Source organism: Gobio gobio (assembly GCF_949357685.1).
Source record: "Gobio gobio genome assembly, chromosome: 16".
Taxonomy (NCBI): Eukaryota; Metazoa; Chordata; class Actinopteri; order Cypriniformes; family Gobionidae; genus Gobio; species Gobio gobio.
The window spans coordinates 39,654,986-39,675,541 of record NC_137109.1 but is presented as its reverse complement, the minus strand read 5'-3'; the positions used below and the strand labels follow the sequence as shown (position 1 = coordinate 39,675,541).

Here is a 20,556-nt window from a genome sequence, read left to right as displayed (position 1 = left end):
GAAAATCAACACAGCCATGGTTAGGTTTAAATATAAATGTTTAATGTCAATCACTGCTCAGGTTATTTTTATTACGATTCCATTGAAATACCTTGGAAAGGGAAAATGGAACATATTTTGTTAAATCAAAACAGATGATTCACCAAGAATAACCCATCTGTAAGTCATTGGGCCCTTAATAATTAAATGAATAATAACACAATGTTTATGTACTGTCAAAATGAAGACCACGCATATTTTTAAGAAAACACTGAGGAAAAAAAAATCTGATTTACTACTTGCCACAACACAGATTTTGACAAAGCGAAAAGATGTAACTGCTGGTTCTAACAGACTGTCATGCGCTACTAATATAAGACTTTATATTCCCATTATTAGTTTAAAAACAGCGGCCTTTGTGGAAAACCGATTCAGCAAAATCAGATTTTACAATAACTGAGACTATGACATCTCTGTTGTTGGTGACTAAAGACATTTGTTTTCATTCACTGCCCCAGGAAAGAGGCCATGGGGTCATCAGCTCGGTAACGTTTCATGCGGAAGGCTTCCATCTCCTCCTCTGTGGGTTCACGGACTTCCATTAGGCTGTTGTACGGCCGCTTCCTCTCGTCAATCAGCATCATTTCAGCCACCTGCTGAATCCTCTGCTCCTCCGCATTCAATGCCTGCACAAAGACACGTTTTCCTTTACAATAGGCTTTGTAGAGAACAGATGCATCTAGCACATGAAGATACAAGTGTGTGTGTATGTGTGTGGCATAAAAAGAAACAGTCAACCCACCTTCTTCAGCTTCTCTTTCTTTTTTGCTTCGTCCTCCTCATCACTGCTGTCAGAATCTCTGTGCTTCTTGCTCTTTTTCTTCTTTTTCTTGTCTTTCATTTTTTCTTGGTGCATCTGTGAATAGTTTTTGTTTAATACAATCATCTTCCTGTCATGTTCTTCTACAAAAAGGGAAAGGCTGTTAATGTACCTGTAAAAGAGTCTTTGGTTCTTCTTCCTCCTCTACATCCTCTTCAAATGGAACACAAGCATTACTCTGAAAAAAAAAGTAGGAAACAGATTTGTGTGAGATATTTATAGAAATAGATACATGGTACAAATTTTACGCATTTAATATTATAAATAATACAAATAAAATAAAATGATAAAAATGTTGTGCTGCCTTTATTACCAACTCACATTATATTTTTTCAAGTGTATTAAAAGTTGCAATGGATGGTTCCATTTACAGGAACTACATTTGATACTCACCACTACTTTCCTGCCAGCTTCCCCTGTACAGTAACTTTGCTTCACCATTGAGTGGCAGCATTTGTAACCCCAAAATCCATCTTTCCAATACGATCCCCAGATACACTGCAAACGCAGAAGAAGGGAAAATGATTTAACATTCATAAAACAAAATCCAACATTATTAGCTTCTCCAGTTATGCAACACTCCCAGTAGTGCCAGCTAACCTACCATGTGGTTGTTAATGAGCACATCCTCCTCGTATTTGGAGCAGGCCACAGCCTTCTCCTGTCCCTTCAACACTGCCCCGTGACGAGAATACTCCACATACTCCTCAGTCTGAGCCAGCAGAAGCTCTCGCGGAGGGGCGTCCAAGTGTTCCTCCCCACCGTACTGCAGAGAAGTGCGACATGAAGCCATCAGCACACAGAGCAGGGGAAGGAAGAAAAGTAGCTATTTCACTTGTCAACAAAGGAGACTCTACACTGTACCCGTTCCAAAATAGTCTCTTTTTGTTTCTCTTTGAAGTCGTCCTTTTTGACTTTGTAGGACTGATGGAGAAGCTGCAGCTTGGTTGGATCTGCCTGGAGGTGAACTTCAGATCCCTTCTCATAGGCTTCCCAAGCAAAGACTGCAGAAGAGACCCACAAAACAATGCTAGACCAACAAGCACTGAGAGTTGAGCCCATTTTTAACATCAGGTAAACATGAATTTATGTACGAGTTGACAACACAAGACTACTTACGCTGTGTCTGGGCCATGGAAATGGTGTCGCCAGAGTAACGCACAAAGTTGTCTCCAGCATAGCCCACCCTGCCAAACACAACACATCAGTTTAAGGACAGGCAGAGACACAACTACAAAAATAGGCACATTTAAATGTTACATTACACCACCTATATAGTGACATTTTATAGTGATTTTTCAGCCTACTGGAATTTAGCAAGTTAAACACATCAGCTTCCTTGGCATTTAGCGGATTATTTTCATTATTACAATTCAATATGTATAATATTTACAATCCTTAATAGTCCTATTAGAGCAACTTGTGCCTTGCTCAGTAGTGTACAACACAATGTAAACTAGGTAACTCTCTAATTAGTGGTTCTCAAACTGTGAGGAGATCCACACCCCCACTGAAGAACCACTGAGTTAGACCCCTACTCAGTACAGCTTTCTGTAAGAAGCCTATAACTTCCCTAACATAAACAGGGTTTCTGCAGGTTTCACCAAGTCAAATTTAAGACTTTTTGAGACCTTTTTAGAGACCATTATGAATGAAATTTAAGACCTATAAAAGCAAATGCAGTCACAATATTACTTGCAAAGTAAATTCATTTATTCATTAACTTATTTATTTAAACTTGCACTTTTTCATAGCTCAATCCCACCAGGATTTTGTGACTATTTTTTCTGATTTTTTAAATCAAAATGACAGAAATTAGAATTTTTTTCATAATTAGGATACCACATTTACCATATTATGTGTTATGTTAGATGCACAATAGTCACACATGACAAAAGAACAAACAAAATACATAAATCTTGTTTATTTTGGTTTACGAATAATGCAGTGTTGATTTTTCATTGTATTTAGTAATCGCAGAAACACGAAAAACTGGAGGACTATTGGCTGAAGAATAAAATCTGTTTTATATGTCTGTGGTACGATCTGAAAGAGACTCCAATAACACGAAAGCTGATTGGCTGCAATATGAGCTGCATGTTGGTCTCATTTGTAGTCGTAATACAGCAAATTATATTTGGACTAGCGAAAGAAAGAACTACAACACCACGGAATAAATAATAAAAAAAAAACATTCCAAAGTGCTGCAGGATTTCAATGAGCATTAGAGGTAGCGTTACATGGACGTAGGGAAATTAAGACCGGTTTAAAATGATTTAAGACCTAGAACAGAATTTAGATTTTGAAATTCTAGACTTTTTTAGACCCCGCGGACACCCTGACAAAAGTGATGTTTTTGTCAGTCAACTTTAAATTAATATTCACATCGGCACTTTTTTTTAATGCATGCACAAAAAATGAGAAATGCACCTACTCTTCTGGATTCTTTCCAGTGTTGGAGTATGGATTTTCCCTCATGGCTCGAGTCTTGGGATCATAGTAGGCTGAATTTGGATCCAGATTTCTGAGGTACTGTAAAATAAGGACAGCAATAGCTGAGAAAAACATGATACAACACTCGGTGCTAATAATATTATGTAATCATATGCTACTACTACTACTCTTACTCTTACTCTTCTAGCTGTCTACTCAAGCTGAGGAGACCTCTTATTAATCAAACTTATGGGACATTTTTATGGGAATGTTTTAGTGCTACTTTCTTTTAGCTCAGCTGCCAAAACACATTTGTAGAAAAACAAATAGTGGCATGCCCTTAATTAACATGCATCGTTTAGCCAAAATTCAAGTTATTTTTACCTTAGCGATGTCCTCCCGGATTCTCAGGTTTCTAACTGTGATACGTCTCTTGGAGTCAAAGTTTTGTCCGGGCATGTCAAAGTCATCAACATATTTGTCCTCATCCTCATCTTCACTGCTGTGGTCCTGGACAGGGTGAGAGAAAAGTTATGAGTGAAGAGGCTTTACAATTTAAGTTTCATTTCATAGTTCAAAATGTACATAAAAATTAAGTTGAACATGACGTACCTGAGCTGCATCATCATCGAGATGCTTCCTTGAATTCTAGAAGGGTGTTAAAAACGTTTGGTTACACAAAGCTAGTAAATCTCATCAAATACAAGGTTATGATAAACATACTGTAAAGTAACATTTTCAATATGGTTGTAATGTTTTGTAATTTTTTTAACACATTTTTTTCTCCGCATAGTTATAAAACATATATCATTTAAAAGAAAATTGTGAATACTTACAGCTTGATCCATTAGTTTACCAGAAGCTAACTCATCCTGGAGTTTCTGAGCTTTAAGAGTACGCTTAGCCTGTTAAAAAAAAATAATTAATTAGTCATGCATTATGGCCTATACCAGTGGTTCCCAAACTTTGGTTGGGAAAAATATTCTGAAGCCCCCCCACCTATATGCACCCACATAAAGTCCTATTAGATGTCTGAACGGTTACTCTTACAGGTAAAAAGCCAGAAAGCTGTTGCTTGTGCAAACAGCATATTTGTGTATTTACCGGTAAAGTCATTCTAGTAATTTCCTGGCAATTTCTTGGCATTGCTGTGTGAAATCACAGAATTTCTCATAGAACTACCGGTTTTCCACGCACACAATTTGAAAAGACTCAAATGGACACAGGCAGAGTGAAAGACTGGATTGTTTTTTGTTGGATCAGGTAGGGTTCAAGTGATTTCAAAACATTTCAGCCGGTTCTAATGAGATTTTTTTTGCAAAATTTACAATTCTGGCTATATTTTCATTATTTTAATAATTCCTTTATTTTTTCTTTTATTTATTGATCACTCAGGGTTTTCTAATTTAACTGGCGTTTGTGTTTTGAATACATGTTCCACTGCACTTTAGGCATTTTGTACACATTTGTTCTGCATTGTGTTTTTGTGCTATTTATTAGAAATGTATATTTTGTTCTAATTTAATTCTGTAAATAAATTTTGGATTGGTTTGTGTTGTGCTGTACTTGCTCGCACAGGCAATTTAGCCGATTTAATTAGATTTGCAGACATGTGAAATGCAAATCCTGTCTCCAGTGTGGCCTTGCTGCAGTTATTTATTTGTTATCGTTTAGGTTTATTTATCCAAAATGTTTTTATCCATTTTCTTCTACATCTTTGTGTGATGTTCTGTACATCGTGGCTTTAAAATGTTATGAGGAATCGTTCATGCGACACGATTCGACTATCAGTCAACTATAGGCAAGACTTGACAATTCTGATTTGACTATGTAAATCCTTAGTCGGGGACACCCCAAGACGTGACAAAGCGAAAGTTGCAAATCCATCTGTCCATGTTGCACAAGCGCTTGGAGTAAGCCAGAAAAAGAATGTGGCACCACGCCGCACCCAATGTAGACAGCATCCCTGATTATAATGCCGCTCACGTCTGTTGCATACGAGTTCTTTTGGTAGTTGTGAAGTTAGAATCATTATCTGCTTTATGTTTACCTGACACTAGCAGTCCTTTCAGAAACTTGTCCATGTTTAGTGCAGAACTATGCATCGTTCATTTATATGAACAGGGGTCGCAACCCCCAGTTTGAGAACCACTAGCTTGTATATTAATAAGACCCTTCCAATATAATATAACAACGGTCACATGACAAAAAAATATCTTTGCTGAGAATAAAACTTAAGTGAGTCAGCATCAATGGCCTATCAGTATAATAGAATAAACATAAATAAAAAACAAAAACTTCCAAAAACATGACTTACCAGATCAACTTTTGAATATTCCTCTACAATGCGCATATGCTCATCAGGATCGTACCCATTCCAGCGATCTCTCTTTCCATCATAATCCATTGCGAGCTGAATCTGTTGGTGCTCATCCGGTGCCATGCCTGTGCCAGAAAACCTCGCTCCAACCCTTCTGGGTCTCTGTGAAAGAGACATTTCAAAAGTTTTTACCATTCAAAATTTTGGGGTTGGTAAGTTTTTAAAAAGACGTCTCTTATGCTCACCAAGGCTGCATTTATTGGATCAAAAATACAGTAAAAACAGTAATACTGTGAAATAGTACTACAATTTAAAATGACCATCTCTAGATTCATATATTTGAAAAATCTTGGGGGGAAAAGTCGTGCTGCTTAATATTTTTCAGGATTCTTTGATTAAGAGAACGTTCAAAAGAACAGCATTTTTTTTCAGATAGAAATCTTGTGTTACATTATAAATGCATCTTTGCTAAATAAATGAAAATTATTTCCGTAATAAAAATCTTACTGAGTCAAAACTTTTGAACAGTAGTATACACTGCATAGTATTCAGTAGTAATTTAAGCTTAAGAATGTGACCAACATATAAATAACATCACAAACTGTTCACCTCCAAACAGTCTTTCTTCTTATGCGTCATGGCACCACAGTTTTCACATGCTCCTTTTCTGAATTTCGTGCTGACTGATTTCTAGTTGACAGGGAAGCAATCAGAAAGGGTTTTAGAAAATAAATCACTTTTATAACTTTTGTCTATTTGGGTTGGGAAGGGAAGTGCTTACTTCTTGTACACCTCTCTTGTACCAATCTCCGATGGGTGAAAATTGACTCTGTTTCTCTTCCTGGGGTCTCTGGTGCTTGAGGGTGGGTCTCTTTGATGGGTCGATGTACCAAGGCACAGATGAGATGTACTGGGGAATGTGAGGGTTGATATCCCTGGTAACAAAATATTATAGTCAGGAAAAAAGTTACAGGATATATGACTACAATAAAATCAAGTATTTATACTGCTCAAGTGTTATTTCCATTTGCTCTGCTGCTCAACATACTTTCCCTCCTCGTCAACTTCAGCTGGAGCATTTCCCAATTTTCTCTGTTCTTCCAGCTCTTTCTTCTTCCTCCAGTCTTCTCGGGTCATTTTCTTCGGCTCCTCGAGATCTACGATCCCCTCCGTCACTTTAACTTCCTCCGTCGACATGATCTTCAGCTAACGTTACCACCTACATATAAAGAGATTCAAGACATCAGATATCGCAATAATTTAGATCTGAAAACAGTGAATGTGACAAAAAAACACTCCCCAAGACAACTAGACACAAAAACACAAGACATAGACAAAAGTAGACAAAAATCTAAATCTGTTGACACAGAGTAGACATGCATAAACTGCACAAAATTACATAGAAACCAGACAATTATAAAAAAACAACAACATATGTATTGATTGCGTTATGTGTATTATAAAAGCTACATTTGTATTTGATATTGATTTAACTTTAAAATGAATAGCCAGTATCTCTTACAAGTCAGGCTTTGAGTTAATAAGTCGTTAATTTACCTTATGTCTTCAACAAATGATAAATGTTTACACCTTGATCAGTCGGTTGCGCGAGTTGTTTACAAGCGTGTGGCGCGCACTTCCGGGTGACCACTTCCTGTCTTCCTCGCTGACTGTGACGTCACGTGCTGCATGTACTTGTGTGTGTTTGAGTGTCGCCATCAGCTGGACTGAAGAATCTCTGTGGTGTGGTCAAGACTGGAAACTGAAAACCTCTAATGAACTGAGCAGTGGGTGGGTGTTGTTTCAGAAACCTGTTTGAGGAAGTTTAATACTTTCAAATGCTACTATTTATTCCTCACAATTTTGTTGTTCTCCTACATTGTGTAAACCCAAATATGTTGTCAAAACAACTACATAAATGTTTTTAAGTTAAGAAATTCAATGTTTAAGTTAGCAGAACTTGCAGAATTGTATTTTGTACTTATAGGTTTTAATTGCTCTTAACGTGAAATGTGTTAGTAAACGAATTCATATATTTAACATAAATTGTTTGTTTGTGTAATCAATGTCAACTTAACTTGGCTAGTTTTAACTTGCTAATGCAACAAATGCTACCTTGCTAATTGGTTTCACAATGATTCGGATAGCATAGCATAGCACTTGCTGAATAAGTACAGCAATGTAAAACATTTAACATATATCTGTTCTCAAACTAAGCTCATGCTCCACTTGTCACCATGATCATAACCCTACAGAAAACTCTTCTAAACTATTATAACAAAAAACTAAACTACCAAATCTCCACCTTAATTAATCTTGCACAAATAAACATTTCATTTGAGCATTTACTCTCCCTTTGTGTCATGGTATAGCATGCTGGAAAAAAAGAAAAGAAAAAAACAGTCCAGTTTCAAAACAATGAAACAATTCTGATGACATAAAACGTGCCAGTTTTGTGAACTCAAAAGAAAAAGAAAGTTCTAAACACTCATAAAAGCTCTCGTAAAAAACCCCCACTCATAATTTGTTGAATTCATTTGTTTAATTGGAGTTGTCTCTACTCAAACCTATTCATTATTTTGAGCCTCAGGCCGGGTTTACAGTGTAGATGTCAGGGAAGCTTGTTTACCTTTACATGTTTCCCTTTGACGTTTAGTGATTTAGAAGATGCTTTTATCCTTAGCAACTTTTATCCTAATCACAAGGTTAAGGTGACTGTTAAACAACAAGTCATATCGAAACGCTCTTGAAACAACCTCAACCCTTAAAATAATGTACATTTTTGTTACATTTTGAATTTTTTTCAGTCTGAAAATTTGTTAGAATTACTTCTAGTATTAGGAAAAATGTGTTTGTCGCATACATACACTCAAATAGTATGATGTTTGTATGGTTAAAATGAATACAACAGTGCACCATAATGCTTAATATACTGCTCAATATTCCAATGTATTATGTTTTTCATACTGCTGAATAATGGAGAATCAGCAAGACTGTGAGACTCATCAGGACAATGCAGAAATGGCACTTTGTTAACTGAGTGAGTCAATACCAAGCTCTGTAGACTATTTAAAAATAGCCCATGTGCAGTAACTGAAACTCTGTTGGACAAAGATAGGAAATTGTGTGCTGTCAGCTACTGGCCTATAGAACTTTGCGATAAGATGTTGATAGACAGTGGTTTCCTGAACTGTTACTCAAATGAGAAGGCAGAAATCCAGACATGCTGCTAATAATGAAGTGTAGTATGGTTTATGACAAAATTCATTATATTTAGATAGTTACAAAGTTATAAATCATTCATTCTGTCATATTTTCCTGTTAGGCATTAATATTAAGCGCGATTTATACAGAATCATTAGATGTGCATGTAACAGGACTTGTAAATTGATCAGCAAAATTAAAACAAAGGGACAGTGTGCTAACATTGAATTCTTATCAGTTTCCGCCATTTGTAGCTATAGTCGTTTTCTTCTCTGCAAGTTGTTGCGTTGTGCTCAGAGAGCCTCGTGGCCGCCGGTGAGTTTGTGGAAGAGCTCCTCGTTCAGCGTGTCGCTTTGCTGTCGTGAGCGAGTTGACAAGAAGATGTATCCTCCGATGTACTCGTGCACAACCTTACAGTCTGCGTTCACACAGCTGAATGCTATGTTAATGTTTTCGTCGAATTCAATTGCAACCTTAAACAGAGAGACAGGGGTTGACCATTTAAACCACTGAATTTCTAAGTGAAGCCAGTGTATTATATGAGACTTGTAGGTCTGGTGATATTAACACATATGCTACCATTCAAAAGTTTGGGGTTGGTAAGATTGTTTAATCTAATAATGATTCCTTTATTTTTATTTGACAAAAATACAGTAAAAACAGTAATAATGTGAAATATTTTGAATTTTATTTCGAATTTTTTTACTTTTTTGCCATTACTTCATTCTTCAGTGTCACAAATTTTTTCCACCTACCTGTCGTATGTCCCAATTAACATTCCACTGTCTCATATTATTATAACGCCAAGTCTTCACCACATCTCCAACTCCCAAGTCTATACGGATCAGGCGGTTGTTAGCGATGCCCATAACTTCATCCTTCCGGCTGCCCTTAAACCTGAGAAATTACTTGGATTGTGAAACTGGATCAGCTTAATGGACTATTATAAAATCTCTATATTATAAAAAGACTTTTCACCACATATCACTGCATATCTGCTGTTTCTTAAATATCCTTACAAGCTTGTTTAAAAGGTACATCAATAGCTGACCATCTTTTTTTGTGCCCATAAGGTTAGTCCATTCACCTGATCATGAAGTAGGAAATTCCAAAGTCAGGCAGAGCTTGCCAGATCTGCAGAAACTTCAAGATGGCAGATGTCAAGGAAAGCTGGGCAACATTCTGATAGGCTTCCAGGATACGAGGGGTTAGCTGAAAAGAAGGAGAAGAGGTTAGGTTGTGGTAATTAATAAAGAATATTGAATAGGATATATAAAGGTAACGTAAACACTAAACAGATGACCTGAATCAAATATTGCAGTACACTGTACAACACAAAATGACTGACAAGCACCTTTCATGGTAACTCTACCTGTTTGGGCTTGTATTTCTTATGGTATCTTGGTGAGACGAGGCTGTGTGTGTTGATGCTGTCATCAGTTTGTGCAGCAGGAGCTGCAGAATTGCTACGCTGCATGGAAAGGAATGTCTGAATGTTCTTCACTTCACTCTGATACGAGCTGTCCAATAATGTCAGGCCTTTGGACGCCAGCTTACAGGCGGCCATCCACTGAGAATACTGCTTCTCCTGATTGGGTGGGGTAGGTGAGAATTAAAAAAAAAAAAAAATCTCTGCAAGTACACTACCATTAATTTTTTTTTTTAAGTCAAGTAATTAAAGGGATAGTTCACCCAAAAATGAAAATTAGCCCATAATTTACTCACCCTCAAGTCATCCTAGGTGTATATGACATTCTTCTTTCAAATGAATAAAATCGGAGTTATATTACAAAAGTCCAGGCTAATCCAAGCATTAGAATTGGATTTATAGTTGCTTTGTTTTTGAAGTCCATAAAAAGTGCATTTGTCCGTCAAATAACATGCTCCACACGGCTCCGGGGTGTTAATAAAGGCGTATTACTTTATAAAGTTTTAAATATGGATATTTCTTACACAAACGCATCGATTCGCTTCAGAAGGCCTTTATTAACACCCCAGAGCCGCGTGGAGCACGTTATTTGATGGACAGATGCACTTTTTATGGACATTTTAAAATATATTCAATTAGATTATTTGTTATTTTATTAAAAAAAAAACAGTTTTGTTGAGCATAAGAGACTTCTTTCAAAACATGAAACACAACTTCTTATCAAAGTTTTAAATACAGATCAATGTTACGTACATTTTCACAACGCAAGTAGATTTCATTCATGCCTTCTGGTGCAGGAATGAGGAGTTTGATACAGAACTTCTGGCCTGCTACATTGACATCAGGGGCAACCTCACAGCCTGGAGAGATGCAGATGGGTTTCAGTTCACACAGCCTCATTACACTGATCAGTGTGTCTGCTTGGGTTTCAACCTCCACTGAGGTGTGAAAACATATTCACATATTGTGCAAGCAAAGTGTGGCGAGCAGCATGCAGAAATGACTCAAATGACGGTAAAGCATACTTGACATACATAATGACCTCAATTTATTAAGGGATTGAGGCTAGATCTTCTTTCTTTGCATAAGACTTCATGAGGCCAGGGGTTTCAAAATACTGTATCTATGAGATTGAAATGGACTAACTTTTACTCCACTTTTAGTTCTCTTTTCTGCTGCAGTGTTTTCAGCACACACAATTACTTTCATTAGTTTCTCTCATGTAGCTAAAAGTGCAATATTATGTTATTGCAAAATAAAAAATGACCTTTCAGGTTCAGTTGTTGCATGGGTTCTCCAAAGCGGTCCTCTTTGCTCTTATAATAGGAGATTGATGTGTTCTGAAAGTTGCACCAGTACTGCTTGTAACCCTTTAGAGTGAGTCTCTTTGGCCTACAGGGTGGAAAATCATAGAAATAGGTCAAAATGGTTATGAGACTGACAGTAGTATTTAGCCAAGGGAAAGAGCCTCACCGAAATATTTTCAAATTGTCATTCAGCTCTGGAGCAGTCATGTTGTCCTGTGAAAGTAAATCAGATGTTCACTGATAATCTGTCTCTGCATCTCTGGAGTTCCTTTCTGTTCCTGTTCTATTAGTAAACAGGATTTATTCCAAGTGTCTCTCACCAGTATGTCCGTGCTGTTGCCGTCTCCCACCATCTTGACCTCCAGGGACTTCAGTGCAGACTCCAAGTCATCCATCCCTTGACAGGAAGAGACCATGTCCTGAGACAAGGACAATTTCCCTATGTGGTACTGAATAAGAGAGTGAGAAAGAGTGGTAGATGTAAGAATGCTATTGCTTACCATTGATTTTGTGTTTATTCCTTTAATGCTAACATCAATCTTACTAATCTGTTTTATAGTTGCCATGGCAGTATTATTTCTCTGTTGTACCTGCAGGGCTCCAAACAGCATCATTTCCTCTTCAGTGCAGTCTATGTCTTCCAAGAGAATGGCCCAGCGAGCTTGCTCATATAACTGCGTTAAACGCACCGCATCGTACTACAACAGAGAGAGAATCAATTTCAGTTTCATGGCTCTTAGAACAATTTTATACAGCTAAATATCGTAACCAAACTCCTACCCTGGGATCCATATCATAGAAAGTGTAGTATTTGAAACGAAGCCATAGTCTGTCATTTTCTTGTATTCCCTGCTGCATTAGTGAACGAGATGAATCCAACCACCTTCAGGGAACAGAGGAGCATTTATATTAAGGGCGAAATGTTGAATGTTATTTTTTTATGTGTGTGATTGTTGCTCAGCTGTACCTGGTGTGAATATGTGTTTTGTCCACCACGCTGGCCGGCCGGTAGAGTTTAGCGATGGCTTCGGGAGCAGGCGAGGGCAGACTGACAGACAGCATTTTATACACCGCCTCAGTCTCAGGAGAGTCAGCAAAATGAGCCGGCATGCCATTGTACAGAGCTTGAACAGAACCTACGTCAAGATAAAATCCACTTTAAACTAGAATACTGTGACTTAGGTGATAACTACTTGTTATTCTTACTAAACTTAGGCCTATGCCATTCCAGTTTGGGGTCGGTAAGTTTTCAAAAGTGACAATAAATACATGTATAACGTTAAACATATATAATGCTTTGTAAGAATCCTGAAAAAAGTATCATGGTTTCTATTAAAATATTAAGCAGCACAACTGCTTTCAACATTGGTAATATAAAGAAATGTTTCTTGAGCACCAATTCAGAATATTAGAATGATTTCTGAAGACTAAAGTAATGATGCTGAAAATTCAGCTACGCCATCACAGGAATATATTCAATTTTTACATTAATTTTTTTTTTTTTGTAACATTTCACAATATTTTACTGAATTTTTGATCAAGTAAATGCAGCCTCGCAGTATAAGAGGATTCAAAAACATTTACAAAATCTTGTCGACCCCAAACTTTTGAACGAAAGTAACAAAAACGTATTTAATGTGTTATTTAGTGCACCTGCGGTTAGAGGAACATCTGTAAGATCATACAGCTCTTCTGACGAATCTTTGTCTTTCTTTTTCTTTTTTTCTTCCACAGGACGGAGCAAGGAGAGCTCTTCTGGGTGACGAATATCTGAAAGCGAGACATTTTGGAATGGTAACCTGACACTTGGTAAAATGATAACAGATTGCTTAAAGAGGGGACATTGGATCCAAGCTCACTTACTGAGAACCCTGCAGATGCCCATGACAGTGCGAAACACAGAACTGGAGAAACTGGCTCGCATCTTCAGAGTCGCCCCGTTCGGCAAGCCCAGTCGCAGAGGCTTGTGCTGTGGAGTGAAGAGGAGGCGAGCATCTGCGTGGACCCCACATTTGTCCAGTGTCCAGCCGGTCCGCAGCAACCAGTGCTGCTTCTGCTCCCACCACAGGGCATGATCGGACCAGTCCTTCTTCAGACCTAGAGATAAGACACAAGAACATCTCACGGGGTAAATAACAATTATGGAACCCTACATAGTTCTAAACATGGGTCTTTACAAAAACAGGTCTCTCATTCCCACCAAGGCAAAATGAAATGTATTTAATTAAAAAATAACATTTCTAATTACTATCAGTGTTGAAAACAGATGTGCTTTTGAAAAATCTAGAACAAAACTCACTGGTCTGCTCAACTAATTTGAGAATAACTCCACCAATGTGCAGGCCAGAGGTCACACTGATTTTGAGAGGTGGGGCATCAGGACCAAGATCCTCCACTGTGACTGTAAGGTCCCACGCTGCCATTCTGCTGCCAAAAAAGCTGGAACCAATGAGGTTTGATCACACAAGCTATTCTGTACAGTACATTCTTCTATTTCAGTGCATTGCATAAGAATATAGAATAAGTGTTCAGCAAAACGTGAACTTTAAAAGGCATGATGAGCATACTGTAAATCACATGGTTAGCATGATCATGAAGGTAACGGACACGTCACCAGCACATGCTTCAACTAACCTGTGAGTGTAATCATGCTATTTTGCTCCAAGTTATGTTTACTGTGGGCGATACTTCCCGTTTACACGGATCACATGGAACCACATTTCCTCTTTTGGTCAAGTATCTAATCCACAACTAGATGTTAAAGGGCGTGTTGGTGTATGTGTATTTGTCTGTGTGTGGGTGTGGGTGATAATTTAGAATATAGTTCACTGAAACTGAAAACTGAGAATGGAATAATTTATGGCGGATTTAACAGCTCGATTTTAATCTGTAACACAATGTCTTTTAAACTCTACATTTAAAAAAATGGCAACATGCTTAGTTGGGTAGATATCAAATGTGTTAGATGTCATTTAATCAGTTTTATTCTGTATTATACTATAAATTACTATTCATACTATTAAATTACTAATCATATTTCTAAATGATTAACTGTTTGTTGATCTGAAATAAAGTGACTACATAAATGTTTTACTACAGTAATTTTAAATTATTCACTGTTATTAGCTCAAAATATGAGTTAAGTATTGAATAATGTTTTGTTACCTTTTCTGTTGTGCTCTAGATTTGCCGATAGAGTCTCCCTCTTGTGTAGCCAATTAAAAGCTGGTAGGTCCTTTTATGAGATAGGGTTAGACAAACACACACTCAATACAGACAAACACACTCATATGGGCAAGACCCCTCTGCTGTGTAAAATCAGTTGTGGTTTTTCAGGGTTTGTCAGAGCTCACAAAAAGGGTGTTCCTCTTTTCTCAGCTTCCGTGTAACGGAACTGTACACGTTATTTCCACACTGACTGATCTTACACAAAAAACAAGAACTCGAGCACTTCTATGAATATTAATTTATATAAAATTCACATAATTTTTTTTTATTTATAATCTCTCTAGTGGTCATCAGTTGAAACACTATGAAAGAGCATTTTAGAAGATGAGACTTCTTTAGTGTTTAATTTGGCTCACATTGCAAAAAGATATGTAAAAGGGTGTATGGGGTGTGTAAAAATGATATTTCAATGCTTTAGTTCCACTTCAACTAAATCTTTTTTTATGATAAAAAAGTTCAATATTTTTACTTTAAAAAATGTACCTGTCCTAGACCAGTTAAAGCACCTGATTGATATAAAGTTTAAACTAAAATCACGATGTTTAAAAAAGGTATTTGTCAAATGTCAATGGTATGTATTGCGCTTACACCGTCTTGCCGCTAGATGTCAGTAAAAGATGAATGATGTCGATCAGGGACAGTCCAAATAACGAGAAGCTTTTGAATTAACTCATGGACCCCTACATATTGGTACAGTCCCATTTGCTTTCATTATATCAGACAGTTGACTTTCAATTTCACTTCTTACTTTATAAACTGTTTGTTATAACTGACTTCAAATCGAAACAAGGATCAAATCGAGGCGCAGACGGGAGTCATTCGGGCTTTAAACATTACATTTGCCAGCTGTCAAGACAGACCAGACTATGGCGTTTCAGATGTCAAAAACTGCTGCTCGTATTTCACTCTCTAAAAGTGTTGGGTTCATGTGCAGCGCTGAAAACAGATGGCCGAGTCATCTCAATTTCATCAGCAGACTTGCACATCGCTCCTTTCATGCACTCTGCTGCGAAGGCAGAGGGTCTGCAAGTATCAAAGTGCTGCCCTCCCTGGGGGTCTTACGTAAAGCAGGCAGGTGGGAGAAGGTTTCCACGGCCTCAAAGTCTCTCCACTGGCAGAGTGGGGGGGCCGGTAAGACACACCGCGCCACCATGGTTGTCCTAGGCACCGTGGGGGTCTCGGCTGCGTTGCTGGCGTCTGTGAGCACGAGCACGCTGCACGCTATGAGCGCGCGGCCCGAACTGAACCTGGACTCGGAGACCAGTGACTGGAAAGAGGCAAAGAGTGAGTCTCTCCTATAGGGTCTCTAGAGAGTGTGCTAATGTCAGACAGCCGTCCAACGTACCCATTAACACCCTTCAAATCTATCTATCTATCTATCTATCTATCTATCTATCTATCTATCTATCTATCTATCTATCTATCTATCTATCTATCTATCTATCTATCTATCTATCTATCTATCTATCTATCTATTCTCGTGTCAACATCGTTTGTTTACAAACTCTACTCACCTAGTTATTATTTTTCGATCCAAGTTCATTATTCTGTAAGGTTTTATGCACACCACCATTTGCCTATATTAAATTTAATAGGCTACTGATGTATCCGATGTCATTTTTATTACAGTTGGTAGGCATTATGAGCAATAAGCGAAATTAATGTCGCGACGATATTTTGAGATTTCCCAATTCCACTCAAACCGCCTTTGACCGACCAGAATATCTATCAATAGCCTATAACTAAACTAAATATTTATTTTGGGCAGATAAGCTTTGCTCCATGGATAAGGAGAAGAAGAGAGGAATGTACAGAGTTGACTTCATTCCTCTGGAGAAGGTTACTGTCTGGAGTCCATCAGGTGAACAAAACACTCATTATGTATAATTATAGAACAAGTGAATCTCTTTGTTTTGATCCTAGTACAGTTTGGTCTATTTAGTCCAGAGAGTATTAGAAGGATAAAGACATCACTATATTATTGTATTGTATGTATACCTATAGCATATTGGGGTTGTCTTGTGTAAATCAGTTGATGTTACTGTTTACTTCCTCTTAGGCGACTCCTCTTGTAAGCCTCAGTACAAAGTCAATGAAGAGTTAAATAAGAAAATATCCCTCTTCAGTGGTGACATCACAAAACTGGAGATCGACGCGATTGCCAACGCAGGTGAGAGTCAAAGTACAGGAAAAATCATATTTACCTGCTTGTCTTTGTCTGCCAAACAATTTTATTGTTTCTCAGAAACGCTTTAGCCTGGCCATATATCATAAACTTAAAACAGATTTGAGTGTTTGTGGCCCTATTTTGTCGGAATGAACACTGCTCTGAGTCTATATCAAGGCAGTGAGCCTTTGACTTTCTTTCAGTTGGCAGCAATAAATGAGTTTAGAGAGCGAATGTACTCCACACTCACCTCTTCATCCATGTCACTCTTTCTCCAGTACTATTTTAATAAAGTTGAACAGTTATATTCAGCATTCCTCATCAGTAGAGTTCATGTCACTAGATGGAGGTAGAGCTTTCTGTCTGTCTTTGGGATCCAGTCAGTCCCTTTGTAGACACACACCTGAGAGTTTTTGGAACATTCATCTTCATTTGTTTGTGTTCTTGGCAGTTGCAGAACAAAGTGACTTTCAAGCTTTTCACATGTGCATCCTTTAAATAGCTAAAGAGACAAGTCAAGCACTAAGATGACAGACTAAAACACCAGGGGTGTAGCCACCCTTTCAAAAGTGAGGCAGACAGAAATGTTAAGTGTGTTACCAGTTTTTTTCTTCTGCCAGTTGTCTAATTGAGAGGTTTGGTTTTATTTTTTCAAATACACTGGTAAACAATAATTTCTATTCTATAATAATTTTCCCTAAAATTTCCTTATGACAATTTTGTGATTGGTGTATGTACTACAAACACTTATGCATTACATTATCATGGGTTTTATACAATGTAAAAAAAAAAAAAACATTATCACAGAATTTTTCTTCATATAAAGGATTTCCTAGAACGCCATTAGTTATTACTTTCTGCGAGAGTGACTTTCTCTTTCGGCTTCCAGTGTGAATGAAACCTACATTACACACGTGTTTAGCCATATTTTGGATAAGAATAAAACATCAGGTCATGCATAGACTTTTCGTCATCATGATCTTGACTTTGAATTTAATCTAGATTTATTCACGTTGGCCCATTAAAACTTTTATGTGAACATGCTTGCCCGAAGAATTTGCAGGGTATAAATTTATGGCACTTGTATATTCTACGCCCATTAAAAACACCTTTGGTTTCATCTTAGTTAAGCTGTACCTCCAAACTTTAGTCAGAGTAGCCATATTTAATTTTGCACACAGGAAACAGGGTTGTAAGGGGCAGATTTACAGTATGTTCAGTGGGTTGTACAGTTCTGTGCTTTGGTGTCAGTTATTCAACAGCGAAGTACGTCGTTACGAAAGATTGACTGTAAAAAATTAGATGGAACTAAGATATTAGGACTGTACAACTGTACATCTATCCCTCACCGCCTTGTTTTCATTTGTGATCAAATAAATATGCCGTCTAACCTGACTAGGGTCCATTGTAGGTCAGGAAACTAAACGATTTCGTAATTAATCTACAGCTATTAGAGTCAGCATATTCCAGATATTTAGCATTTTGACATTAGCATATTCATACAGGGTTAGTAGAGTGCTCAGGTTTATTATTTCTCCATCATCACCTCTAAGCTGCCATAAAGCAAAGCAATGACTGGTTAATGTTTTAGCAATCTTATTACCACATAGGACTTTACGCTTGCTGCTAGTCGGCCTAATGGAGCTCATTTAAACAGGTGTGCATGAGCACAATGAAAGGAAGTGGGCGAGGAGAAAAAGAAGCTGAAAAGGCAAAGGACTAAGTCTGGGCATGTAGAGAGAGAGAGAGAGAGGAGTTGGTCTGACAGGGCATTGATTCATCTCTCCCAGTTGACGCATTGATCGGCTGGCCGTAGGTCTCGGTGTAAAAGCGTGAGGATTAACAGACTGTCCAGTGGTCATTAATTTGGAGGTTGGAATGAACTTCCCAGGACTGCTAAGTATGCATCTCACCCACCAAAGTACCCAAGTGAGCGAAAGCACACTTTTTGGTATCTGGTATGTTTTTATAGCATGTACCTTTAGCATATTTTGCAGGTATAATATAACCTAATTGGCTTCGAGTCAACTTGAAATGGCATTTGCAACTTATTGTGACATTTCCGAGTGAAGTAGAAAAAAGCGAGGCACTTGATTTTACCCGTTGGGATTTGACTGGATCTTGAAAAGTTGTTGCTGCATGACAAAATAAGCTTGGGGACAACTGTATATATAAAAAAGTAGTTTCAGAAGCGGAGCATGTTATTACGTTTTGATAGAAGATTTAAGTTTTTGTTTTTTGGAATAACATGCATTCACATTAAGGACGTTGTATATCCATCTTATTTTGGACGTAAAAGCGGGCACGGCCATTTGTAAATTGAATGTCCCTGGCGTCCGGTGGGTAGGATTATAAATTTAAGATCTGCTGATCCTACGTCCTGACATGACATCGCATGAATAACTAAGGTGAAGAGTTTCCAGCAAGGGTTTTTTTGTCAGCGTTTGATCTTCCTACTGAGTGTCAAACTATGTGTGAATGTTTACATGGTCTTAGTTCTCGTGCCCAGTGCTGTTTATATAATTTGGGGGGTACTATTACCTTCTATCGGGGGTAATTGTGTGTATGTCTTTAGTTGCTTTTGTTTTAGCGGTCACTTTTAAGGTCAACACCTTTAAGGACTGCCCACTGAATCCCTATAAAATACACTGTAAAGCTCCCTTAGTCCGACTTGATGACTGCAGTGACCAAACAGCACATTCTCAATAAAGAATCCTGCTGAAGATACAACCACAAGTCTCCTGTTCTTCCCTTCTGAAATTTCCAAAAGATAAAATTTCCACTTATGGTGCTTGACATTGCAAACTTGTATTTCTTACCATATTATTTGAATGTATTGTCGTAATTATAAACACACTGCACTTTGTTAATCTTCTAGATATTTACCTGTATTGGTAACTGATTCACAGAGAATAGCTTGCTTCCACATTGCAAAATAAGGTGGTTTAGAAGAGCAAGTTTAGATTTCATAGTAACTTTTAGTACGTTTTTGGTGTCCAGTAGCACATTGCAGTTTGCATGTACTGTTCAAAGGAATCCACCCTTACCTGTATTATTATAGTGTGTATACTATTCAGTGATCATGCCTTTGACCAGTCACCATACAAATGTTATAGTGCAGTGATTATTGCTATTCCGTTTATCTTTAGCTTTTGGAGGCTGTTAGATCAGGGGTGGGCAAGATTTTTAGCACATGGCCCACATATACATGAATAAAATGACCATTGAGATACAATTTTGTTCTCGATTGGTTAATGTAAAGCTTATTCTAGTACATGACACACTATCACAGTATTTTAAATATTATAGGAATAGATAATATCCCCAGGTTGCTGTGTTTATGTTTTACTAAAATTTGTTCCTGTAAAATGTAATGTAGTACCCATTTCAGGTCTTCGAGTCTCTAATAAAGAGTAGATTAATTAAATCCGGTGTGTTTGATAAGGGAGACATCCAAATTGTGCAGTGTTGGAGGTACTCCAGGATCAGGGTTGGGAAGCAGATCTGTATTTTATTCAAGTTTATCACACTGAGATGTAAGTAGCACCAAGCAATGACTTTCCTTTGAACAGAAAATAGCTCTGGAGATCGATAATCTCCAACATGCAG

The 20,556-nt window shown here is 37.6% G+C and overlaps 3 protein-coding genes across 4 annotated transcripts in view; 1 reads left to right on the top strand and 2 right to left on the bottom strand.

Moving 5' to 3' along the window:
* Positions 1-22: 22 nt before the first annotated feature.
* Positions 23-7,274, bottom strand: slu7 (SLU7 homolog, splicing factor). Its single transcript, XM_079838554.1, has 16 exons — positions 7,170-7,274; positions 6,661-6,831; positions 6,394-6,547; positions 6,222-6,302; positions 5,610-5,774; positions 4,129-4,197; positions 3,905-3,940; positions 3,677-3,802; positions 3,294-3,391; positions 1,979-2,046; positions 1,724-1,863; positions 1,464-1,625; positions 1,253-1,357; positions 972-1,037; positions 782-895; positions 23-665 (listed from the first exon to the last, which is right to left on the bottom strand). The coding sequence occupies exons 2-16, from the start codon at positions 6,807-6,809 to the stop codon at positions 486-488; spliced, it is 1,713 nt and encodes a 570-aa protein (XP_079694680.1). The 5' UTR covers positions 6,810-6,831; positions 7,170-7,274; the 3' UTR covers positions 23-485.
* Positions 7,275-8,138: 864 nt separating this feature from the next.
* fermt3b (FERM domain containing kindlin 3b) lies at positions 8,139-14,942 on the bottom strand. Of its 2 annotated transcripts, none has more exons than XM_079838606.1 (15): positions 14,718-14,942; positions 13,852-13,991; positions 13,416-13,649; positions 13,206-13,322; positions 12,520-12,688; positions 12,333-12,435; positions 12,143-12,250; positions 11,873-12,001; positions 11,719-11,765; positions 11,513-11,637; positions 10,999-11,105; positions 10,189-10,404; positions 9,904-10,028; positions 9,572-9,713; positions 8,139-9,289 (listed from the first exon to the last, which is right to left on the bottom strand). In XM_079838606.1, the coding sequence occupies exons 2-15, from the start codon at positions 13,973-13,975 to the stop codon at positions 9,110-9,112; spliced, it is 1,926 nt and encodes a 641-aa protein (XP_079694732.1). In that variant the 5' UTR covers positions 13,976-13,991; positions 14,718-14,942; the 3' UTR covers positions 8,139-9,109. The 2 variants fall into 2 exon arrangements, with proteins under 2 accessions (XP_079694732.1, XP_079694733.1); XM_079838607.1 differs by having other exon boundaries at positions 13,852-13,976.
* A 530-nt stretch (positions 14,943-15,472) lies between these two features.
* Positions 15,473-20,556, top strand: part of macrod1 (mono-ADP ribosylhydrolase 1) — a 60,215-nt gene continuing 55,131 nt past the window's right edge. Inside the window, exons 1-3 of the mRNA XM_079838605.1 lie at positions 15,473-16,064; positions 16,549-16,641; positions 16,840-16,950. Coding sequence (XP_079694731.1) covers positions 15,647-16,064; positions 16,549-16,641; positions 16,840-16,950 — 622 coding nt within the window. The 5' untranslated portion in view covers positions 15,473-15,646. The remainder of the gene's footprint in view (positions 16,065-16,548; positions 16,642-16,839; positions 16,951-20,556) is intronic.